The following is an 11,384-nucleotide window of genomic DNA, read 5'->3' as shown; positions in this document are numbered from 1 at the left end:
GTCATTGATAAAAAAAATGTTCATGATGTAAATGAAGCGGCGCGTATAAATACAAAACAGCAACTGCAACAATATTCAAAATGAATGTGCCTTCAGCTGAGTAGAGCTGAATTTAATGGATTAAACACAAATAGAAGGTTGAAATCTGAACCGGCTGAATTGAAACAAAAGGGAAATGCATGCAATGGCTTGTGATGTTATTCATTGTGCAGCAAGATTCGTTAAAACTGATTTTGATGTGAGTAATAAATCGCTGGAATGTGCAACTTGGCATAACCATACAAGAAGACGCGATCGTGGACAAAAATAGTTAAAAACTCGACATATAATAGTATGTATGTGCGACTTTTGTAAATGCCGTGGTAACTAGATAGCCTGTGATGTACTTAAATGATATATATGCCTCTTGGAATACGCCAAAGGAGTTCTCTTGATGTACTATCCATAGCTTTACTTTACGATGCTTATTCTGATGACCGATAATGGACGTGTGTTCATTTAAAACTCATCGTTCACAAATTTGAACAACTGTTTTACCCTGAAAGTGTATAGGCCTATATGTTCGTTATAATTATTCCTGGAAAAGGAACAGCCAGCCTCGCCGTAAATGTTGATCGTTGATCTCAAGCAGACAAAGTCGTGAGAAGACGCTTTATTTTTTATTGCGTGAATTACTAGTAAATAAGGTTAAGTTTTGAATTTTTTTATGTTTAAAAAGTTGTATTTTGTTTGATGACAATTAAACAGACACAACTTTACATTTTGTTGACAGTGTTTATCTTGGAAATCCTCGTTCTATAAATAGTGTTAGATCAGAACAGTTGAGAAAAGTAGATCCGGCAAAATTTTTATTGATGCAGGTATCAAAGAAATTTTTCGACCAATCAGAATTGCCAATATCTCATCAAACGAGTAAATATTAAATGATACAGAATTGAACGTTTTCGCTATTCTGTAGGTTCATATAATGACGCATATTTGCAAATGTAAATATTTAAGAAATAAACAGCAATTTAAAAAGATCATTGGGATATGAACTTGGTTGGTCACGTGATCAAATCATGTGAAGCCCGAGGGGGTTTTCACAAGATTTGATCACGTACCAAGATTTTATGTTTACAATAATCCAAGCGATGAGCGCGGGCGATTATCATTGTCACGTCATTAAAAAGTTTATACGGAATTGAACGTTTTCTTATTCTGTAGGTTCATATAAGGAACATTTGCAAATGTAAACATTATTACTTATTAGGTTTGTTACTGACGTCTCCGCCTCGCCTTCTATGGACTTTACCCACCCCACAAATTTCTGTAAACAGTCAGAAACAAACCTAATACGTGTTTTGTTTTGTCGAGGACCTAAAGTTTATAATGTACACAAACAAAAGATAATATATAACAATTAAATTAATAGCTTAGTTTTCGTCAGTCGTCTGGGCAAACCTGGACGCCATTGTAGGATCGTAATATTACGTCATGGGCAAAGGGGGGTCACTCTAAATATTTTGGGGCTTAAAAATTAATGGTATGATTGAACGTTTGTATGAAAAATCAGCTCAATTAACGTTACTTCCGCCATGTTGCCGTACAAATTTTGACGCTTGCCCTATAATATAGCATTGAATCATTATTTTTTTTTAAGTATACAGTCTCATAACTGCAGCGGAGTGTGCATACAAATTGAGAAATGCGCGTTAGCGCATTATGAAAATTTGTATGCACACGTCGCTGCAGTTATGAGACTGTATACTTCAAAAAATCATGATTTAATGCTTATATTTACATTTTTTAACTTCATGCCTTGTCTGCAAATGTGATTTATACCTTAAAATTCCTATCTTATCCTAAGGGTAAGTTAATATTAATGAAAGAGCCACAGTAACAGCCACAAGCGTGAATTTTGATTTTCGCTTGTGACGTTGCAGTTTACAGCGTTCAACGTTTGTGACGTCATAATAAAACTCGTCATTTTAACCTTTGAATACCTTGTGTGCATTACAGTGTTATAACTGCCGTAGCTTTCAACACACTTTACACGCAAAAAATATGTGGAATGTAAATATAGAAATTTATAAGGCAATCACGTGACGCGATTCATCCAATGACGTCGAGACATTCTAGTCCGAGGCAAAACAATATTACTTTTTAGGTTTGTTACTGACTGTTTACAGAAATTTGTGGGGTCGGAAAAGTCCATAGAAGGCGAGGCAGAGCCTTGTTTTGTCAATGACCTAAAGTTTGATATGTAAACAAGCAAAATATAATATATAACAATTAAATTCATTGCTTAATTTTCTAATTTTTTTTCTTCCTCAACAGTCGTCTGCGCAAACCTGGGTGCCATTGTAGGATCATCATATTACGTCACGGGCAAAGGGGGGGTCACTCTAAATATTTTGGGGCTTAAAAATTAAAGGTATGGTTGAACGTTTGTGTAAAAAATCAGCTCAAATAACGTTACGTCCGCCACGTTGCCGTATAAATTTTAACGCTCGCCGTGTAAAGTAATTTAAAAAAAGGCAATCACGTGACGTAATTCATCCAATGACGTCGAGACATTCTAGTCCGAGGCAAAACAAAAGGAAATAGTAAGGTTGTTTAGTAATATTGTTTTTACAAAAAATGTGACAATGTCTATCATTACCATAACTATAATATCTGAGGTATCAACGTATCATCTTCTTTTATGTGTTTTCCTTTGGGGTGATTTTAATTGATTTTTAATATTTACAATTAATTTAAAAATCATTTAATATTTTATTCGTTTGATGAAATATTGGCGCTTCTGATTGGTCGAAAAAAAATGTTGATACCTGCATCAATACATTTTTCGCCGGATCTTCTTTTTTCAACTGCTCCGATCTAACACTTTTTATAGAACGGGAATTTCGAAAATAAAGACTGTCAACAAAAGGTAAAGTTGTATTTGTTTTATTGTCAGCAAACAAAATACAACTTTGTAAACATAAAAACTTGAAAGTTTAACCTTCAAATATAAACAAAACACATTATTTGATTCACGAAATAGAAAATTGAGCGTCTTCTCACGATTTCGTTTGCTTCAGATCAATCAACATTACTGCGAGGCTGACTGTTCCTTTTACAGAATAATTATAACGAACTTATAGGCTTATACACTTTCACGGTAACACTTGCTGTTCAAGTTTGGTAACGATAATTTTTAAATTTACACGCGTACATGATCGGTCATCAGAATATTAAGCACCGTAAAGCAAAGCTATGAGTAATGCATCAACTCCTTCGGCGCATTCCAAGCGGCAGATACACCATTTAGTACATCACTATTTAGATACCACAACGATTACAAAAGTCGCTTATACATACAACTCTTTGTCGACATATCAACTATTGTCGTCCACGATCGCCTCTCCTTGGATGGTTATGTCCAGTTGCATTTTCCAGTGATTTCACATTAAAACTAGTTTTATTACGAATCTTTTTGCACAGTGAATAATATCACAAGATATCGCATGTATTTCGTTTTCAATTCAGTCTGTTCTGATTTTAACTTACTATTTGTGTTTAATCCATTAAATTCAGCTCAGTAGCTCTGCATCAGCTGAAGGTGCATCCATTTTGAATATTGTTGTTGTTGTTGTTGTGTTGTATTCATACACGCCGCTTCATTTACGTTGTTTACATTTTTTATCAATGACACTTCACATTTTTTGATTTGAAAATGTTTCACTAAATGATAAGAAACGAAGATAATTTTTCTATTGATCGACGTATCACAGAAAAAATTGACCGGTAAACTACGCGCATTGATGGTTTTCCGGTCAATTTATTCTTTGATACGTCGATCAATAGAAAAAATACTTTTAAATCTTATTACGTGAAAAGATGTCAATTAAAAAACAAAAATTCTAAACGTACATTTATTGCTAAAACAAATATGATTTTTCTTAAGAAGGCTAAGTGGTCAACAAGTTAGCCATCAGATTTGATATATCTTTAAAGTTGTAAATTATTATTTAGTAAAAAAATAACGTATTTTAGCAATAAAATACATGTACATTTCGCTTTATTCAGAGTTCATAACCGATATCGTCTTTAAATGACAACGATCACCCTCCTTTGATGACGCATCCATTTTCTATTTCAATATACAATTTTGTAGACGAAATAAAAATCTAAATGTGTGTGTATGTGTGTTTTTCATCTTCAGTGGTAAATAATAATGTAAAGAATCCTACTCAAAATGAATATGAATTTTTGAATTTTTCATCTCGTCTTCAAAAATTCTATCAAACCGTTCATTTAGAGTCACTGTAAAGTGGTTCTTCCAGTCTCCAATTACACCTGTAAGAAAATGAAAACTGAATCCTTGATGTAGATTGGTATTGATCTCAATATGTTGTCTTTATATAAACCATTGTCAGAATGATAATGAATAGATTAAATGGAAATGGTCACGATTTTGGTCAACATCAATTTTTTTCGTTTTTAATGTTTAAAATGCTTCAATAAGGCAATTATTGTAGTCAATCAAAATTTGAGTACCAGTCATTACTTTTAAGCGAGATACAGAGCTCCCAATTCTTTGTAGAGAAAACGAATCTCAGGTAATGTATCCGTTTACATTTTGAATGTTAAAAAATAAACATTCCAGATTTATACCTAAATGAATGGGGCAAACGCTAGGAACTATTTATTGATGTTCAAATTGAATTAGCATATAGAAAAGTCAGCATAAAAAAGAACCTTTGCCGGTATGTTAAACCAAAGTAAACAAAATCAAAAAGCTTGATACGAACCTAGTTTACATAACAAAGAATTTTTAGCTCTGTATCTTGTTTATAACTAAACAATTGACACTCGAATTTTAATTGATCATTAGAAATGCATTAGTAAAGTATTGTAAATAATAAATAAAAAAATAAAACTGACCAAAATCGTGATCATGCCTCTTTAATGGCGGGTGGATGGTCATCAAATTACTCATCAGATAAAATAAGAAATGACGTTTTAACCTACAAACTATTATTTAGTAAAGAGAAAGTCCATACATTTTAGCTTTTAAAGTAGATCCAGTGTTCTGTGACGTCACACTTTTTTGTAAAACTTTGAATTCTTTAAAAATTGTGCAAGATAGTTTTATTTATTTTATGTGAATATAATCACATGGATGTAATTAGAATTATTGGTAGGTTCAAGATATTTTCGCACTTAATTTTATACTAAATTTCCAAATTTTTATATATTTTATCTATGCAAAGGGGAAATAACTCTTTTTCTGACCTTTCTTTCAGTTGTATGTCTAAATGCTATAGTTTTTCTTATTCCAACGATTAATTTTAAAATGTTTTTGTAATTTTAGTTTTCTGATAAAGTTGACATTAAAATTAAACAAGAAAAACAAATTTCTGCCTACAAGATTTTACTTTTAACAGAAAAAAATACAATTTTCTAATGCTAAATTATGCTTTAGTTTATGTTTATCTGGCATCTCAAAAAGTGTGATGACATGTATATTTTTTCTAACAATTGATGACATTTAAGTCTATTAAGTCGAAATCAGTTCGGTTTTTAAACTTTCCTCAGAGAATTTTACGAGTATGGAGCTACCTTAAATTTAATTATTTTTCCTTTATCTTTTATAATAAACAGCTCTTAAGGAGAACTTCTAAAAGAGATTAAATCTGTCTAAAATTGACCAACACCATCTAGCCTTTTTAATACGATGGATGCTAAAATCGATAAATGAATCAATTTCCTCGTGTTTAGACTTCACATACCTTTACGATACATGTTGGGTTTATTCTTGCGAGTATGTTCTGGTCCAATACCAACAATTTTCTTCATGATTGACTGGTCTTTGATGGTTTTATCGGCACTTTTAAGATTTTCAAAGCTACATTTCTCTACAATGTCTTCAATGAATTTATCGCTTGCTTCAACGTTTAAAAATTGGGCTAAGCGTTTGGTTTCGTCGATGGGATTCTGCAAAATATACAATTCAAAAATGTGTTGCATGAATATTGCATTGAGAGTTCAAAAAACTGATAGCGTAAAATACTGATCTTTCCGTTGGCTACAAAGTTTTAAGTATGTTGCTTAGCTAAAGGCATATTTTTACAGGAATTTTTTTTTATAAGACTTTATAACAGACCTTTTTCATGTTCTCAAAATGGACTGTGAATAAAAGGCCATGCTTGTCGTTCTCAGCTGCTTGTTCAAACTCCTTCACGTAATCATACCAGCTACCCATTGTACACACTAAAAGAAATAAAATGTTGAAATCATAGATTTAATCACACATTAAAAGTGTTGTACATTTAAAAAATAATATGAAGAATTTTTAATGTATACATGTATATGTCTTATTATTAGTTTGCTGAACATAAATGACGATAATGAATTTTATGCAGTGTTAAATTAGATCTATCATTCTATAAAGCGATTAAACCTTTTTAAAGATTTTTATACTAAGAGTTTTTGTTTTCTTGTCTTATGTATAATAAAGTCAAAGATCTGATGACACATTTACAGTGTTGCAAATTAAATGATATGAGGAAAAAAAGTTTTTTAAATGCATTCATAACTGAACATGATCGACGATAAAGACTTTGGGTAGTTTTAAATTATAGTTCTATAAAGCGATTTAACCTCTCTTTTTATCATCACTGACAAATTGAATACCAACACTGATTTTTTGGTTTTCTTTTTATGCTTATTAAACAAAAAAACTATAAAAATTAAATGTTAGGCTACGTTTTAAGTGTTCATAAAGTTCCAATCGTTTTAATCAAATATAGCCATCTCCAAATTTAATATACACTGCAAATTTTTACCTGGACCAAAAAACAAAGTTTCCATGAATTGAGTGAATGTAAAATCTTTGTTGAATTCACCAGCAGACAGTAGATGATGATACATGGACACCGCCACATCCTTAGGATTACGAATGACGTTTATTATTTTCCCGCCTTTTTCTGTCAGCTGTTTCGGTAGCCATCGGTATGGGAGATGTGTATTCAATGGTCGGGGAGAAGGGAGGTTATGGACGACATCTAAGTCAGGGATTGCTTCCAGAAAAAAAAATTCCTTGGTTTCTTTGGTGTATTCTGTGTTACCTTTGATCAGCATACAGACAACTTCCCAAATCCAATGTGTTCCTATAGCGAATGAAGAAACACACATATATATTAAATAGTTTATAACTTTATAACAGCTTAAATTTTGAATCTTCCGTTTGGGATACCCGGTCACAAACTACAACAAGAGGCCCATGGGCCACATCGCTCACCTGAGAAACAATAGGTATGATAAAATCAGCTTAAAGGAGTCATAATACAAACTATCTAGACAATGTACAATAATACATAATACATACTTTGTATCTATACTAGCTGAGGATGCTTTCACACAAGTGTAAGCTTTCCTGGCTGATTAGTTTCTGAGAAGATTTTTAAAGATTTACTCTATATATTCCTATGTTAAACTTCGACACCCCATTGTGGCCCCACCCTACCCCCGGGGGCCATGATTTTCACAACTTTGAATCTACACTACCTGAGGATGCTTCCACACAAGTGTCAGCTTTTCTAACTGATTAGTTTCTGAGAAGAAGATTTTTAAGGATTTACTCTATATATTCATATGTTAAAATTCGACCCCCATTGTGGCCCCACCCTACCCCTGGGGGTCATGATTTTCACAATTTTGTATCTACACTACATGAGGATGCTTCCACACAAGTTTCAGCTTTCCTGGTCCTATGGTTCATGAGGAGAAGATTTTTGAAAATTTCTCGAAAATGTTCATAAATTCCTAATTATCTCCCTTTGCAAAAGAACATGGTCCTTAATTTTCACACCTTTGAATCCCCTTAGGCTAAGGATGCTTTGTGCCAAGTTTGGTTGAAATTGGCCAAGTAGTTCTTGAGAAGATGTTGAAAATGTGAAAAGTTTACAGACAGACGGACAGACGGACAGACAGACGGACGACAGACAAAATGTGATCAGAATAGATCACTTGAACTTTCAGATCAGGTGAGCTAAAAACTGGTCCCCAAATTAGCGCTAAAGAAAACGCCATATTTTCTGCAAATCATGTCAAAATACAGGATTGGTACTTGCATGTTATTTGTACATTAAAAAGCGAAGTACCTCAAATGGACATTTCCTACTTTCTCTTTATCCGGGAACTATTTAGATTTCTCACCGTTTGTTTATACCAAAACAACACTATAATGATTTTGGATATGAAGGACAAATATAATGTTAACTGGAGAATGATTTATTTCAGAAGAATCCAGAGGTGTCCAAAGATCTAATATAGATGGTAAATTATTGCTGAATCAATAAACGAAGTCTCAACAGAAATACCAATGGATTACATGTAAGAAAATTTGCAACTCACAGGTGAATGAATCAGTTTACAGATTACTAGTTTCTGTCCACTGTGGACATTTACCGACATTAAATCATTAAATCCTACATTGTACTTAAAAGTAGGTAACAAGTTGACCATCGTACGAACTAATTAGCTGTTTGTATATGTCTTTAAATTATATACAGTAATGATAAGCTTTTGTAAGCTTTTGAAAACTTAAAGAGTCACTAATACAGGCATGAATAAAGAGAGATCAGTCTCGTTCATCCAGAGATAAATAATCATAAAAATAATTGATGATAATGAAAACTATCTATTGTGTGTTATAATAGAACTTTTATTATAGTTTTATTTTTCACTTTTAAAAAGTAGGTCAATGATTGAATGGTAGGTTAATGGCCATCGAATATTTATGGAAAAATTAACAGTGTTTTAAATATTCCAGTCCGAAATTCCTCTATCAGTTTTCATATCCTAACCAATTTTTTTTTCTATTTAACAAAAAATAGAATGATGACAATACTTAAACACTTATTATAAATATTTATATAATAGTATTTAACTATGTTGACCTCAAGCTACTGACATAAGATATATATGAGGGCAGTGATCAAAATTTTAATATATGGTGTCTTTTATCGATTTTAAGCATTTTTTATACTTTTGTAGTGTGTGCCATATATGTGAAGTATTTTAAGTGAATAACAATAATAGGATCTGATTATTTGCTTCATTTATTTACTAAAAGATAGGACTTTCACACAAATAAGTCAATCACATAAAAAAGATATAGGAAATCAATAAAAAAAATTATCATTTTTTAACGACTTTCGTCACGGTAAAAAGTACAAAAGACTTGAATAACCCCGCCTTAAATGGGTCACGTGACATCTCGGTCTTTCAACAACAACGGCGACGACAAGAAAGATGGGTATACCGTCAAATTTGACAAGTTTGGCGATGAATGAAAAAGAGACAGACTGACAAGGATAGGAACAAAGGGAAGATTGTCATCGAAGACCATGTAGATTGATGGAATAGGAATTAAATCCAACATAAAGTTGTAGGGGTTGTGCTAGTCAGGTTCGTGTCCCATGTGATCCGTATCTTTACTTTATAACTTATAAACCACAAGTGGTTTTTCGTTTAGAGGATTTTTTGAATAAAGAATAAATAATCAATCTCAATACATGCATGCTCGGGGGGGGGGGGGGGGGGGTTATTTACTCCGTTTACCGTGTCGAAGATGCTCAAATCTGTTTTCATCTTAAAAGTTTAAATACAAATAATTAACAGTTTATATTGTTCTACATTAATGAATATCGGAATATTAATGCTTCAAGTATCATCTGATATAAAAATTATCTAATTTAAGACATGGAAAACGTGATTATAATTTGTAAACAAATATACTGTTCTTGCATCGTGTTTTCAATGCTAGGTTTTCCCGCACTCGTGCGTTATAAATGGTGGATTATATTCATCAGACGTGTAGCAAAGTTTAGCGACAAATAACTAAAGACAGACAGAACATGTTTTATGGGCTTTGACTTTGTGAAACGTCTAATTATAAGAAGTATGATGTAAATTTTCACTCAAACTCATGTCAAACATTTTACTCTAAATGCGCCACATATATACATGTACCTTTAAAGAAGTAGTGAGTTAAACGCAACAGAAATTATGCAAAATTATGTCCGAATTCCTGCTGTTTTGCTAAAAGCCCAATCTAGTTTGAGTCTAATTCCATATATAGTAGAAATATCGAATTTAATACTTTTTAGCCCACATGAGCTGAAAGATCAAGTGAGCTTTTTTCTAAACAAAATTTGTCCGTTGTCTGTCGTTATCTCAAAAACTTTCAGGCCAGGAAAGCTCAAATTTGAGTGGAAGCATCCTCAGATAGTGTAGATTCAAGTTTGTTCAAATCATGGTCCCCGAGGGTAGGACGGGGCCACAATAGGTGAATAAATTTTTACATAGGAATATATAGAGAACATCTTTTAAAATCTTCTTCTCAAAAACTATTTGGCCAGAAAAGCTTAAACTTGTGTGGAGGCATCATCAGGTAGTGTAAATTCAAGTTTGCTAAATCATAGTCCCTGGGGGTAGGGCGGGGTCGCAATGGCGGGATGAATTTTTACATTGGAATATATAGAGAAAATCTTTAAAAATATTCTGGAAAAGTTTTCAGTCCAAAAAGCAGTAACTTGTGTGAAAGCACAGGTTGTGCAGATTAAAGATTGATGAAACCATGATTCCCTAGAGAAAATTGGGGCCACAAATGGGGGGAGGGGTATATTGGAATAGAGAAAAATCTTCATACAGGTACAACAACAAAAGGGGCTTGGTATTTATAAAAAAAAAAATGTGGATAAAAATTGGCAGATTTTAAATTTTTTAGCAAGATCTACTGTACATAGTTGTCAAGATATTTTGATTTTGATAGTGTAATGCTAATTTGATCAGAGTTAAGGCAATTGTTGCTCAGATGAGCGATGTGGCCCCTGGGCCTCTTGTTAGTGTTTAGATCAAATTTTTCTCATGACGTCGACATTGAACTTTATAACAATCCGAACCCCCGAGTAAACAGTGTCTTAAACAAAAATAGTATTATTGGCTTTAATGGTTATGTATTTTTAACGGCTCACTAGTTCATGTTATGCCTGCTTAGTGTCAAGTCTTCTGTCATGTCTGTATCGTAATGAAGACCACGTCGATAAAGAAAGTCACCTGATTTGGGGTAGGTGGCAAGAATGATATCGTCCTTCCTACATTCCAGATTCCTAATTTCCATGAATCTTTTCTCGGCATTTTCCCTCAGAGGAAGAAAAGGGGGAAGAGCCATACCATCAAATATAAGCGGTTTTCTGACTGGGGGATCCATCTCCATTTTTCACTTTAGCACAAAAGCCCGATTTTATCTGACGAGTGTTCAATTTGATCTGGGCTTTTATTTATGTTTACTTTCGCCGACCTTAGTCAGCCAGGTCATATACGGGTCACTTACCTTTCACCAACGGTAT

The 11,384-nt window shown here is 33.0% G+C and overlaps 1 protein-coding gene across 1 annotated transcript; it reads right to left on the bottom strand.

The window, feature by feature from the left end:
- Positions 1 to 3,885: 3,885 nt before the first annotated feature.
- LOC105317337 (sulfotransferase 1C4) lies at positions 3,886 to 11,353 on the bottom strand. Its single transcript, XM_011413945.3, has 5 exons — positions 11,092 to 11,353; positions 6,816 to 7,139; positions 6,134 to 6,240; positions 5,760 to 5,964; positions 3,886 to 4,323 (listed from the first exon to the last, which is right to left on the bottom strand). Exons 1-5 carry the CDS (start codon positions 11,249 to 11,251, stop codon positions 4,214 to 4,216), a joined length of 906 nt encoding a protein of 301 aa, XP_011412247.2. The 5' UTR covers positions 11,252 to 11,353; the 3' UTR covers positions 3,886 to 4,213.
- Positions 11,354 to 11,384: the final 31 nt, after the last annotated feature.

The sequence above is a fragment of the Magallana gigas genome, chromosome 5, assembly GCF_963853765.1.
Source record: "Magallana gigas chromosome 5, xbMagGiga1.1, whole genome shotgun sequence".
Taxonomy (NCBI): Eukaryota; Metazoa; Mollusca; class Bivalvia; order Ostreida; family Ostreidae; genus Magallana; species Magallana gigas.
This window is presented reverse-complemented; position numbering and strand designations above follow the sequence as displayed.

Coding starts and splice junctions, on each gene's coding strand:
- LOC105317337 (XM_011413945.3), bottom strand. CDS start 11,251: ATGGAGATGGATCCCCCAGTCAGAAAACCGCTTATATTTGATGGTATG. Junction 5,965..6,133: donor ATTTTGAGAACATGAAAAAG/GTCTGTTATAAA, acceptor TATATTTTGCAG/AATCCCATCGACGAAACCAA. Junction 4,324..5,759: donor ACCCAACATGTATCGTAAAG/GTATGTGAAGTC, acceptor ATTTTCTTACAG/GTGTAATTGGAGACTGGAAG.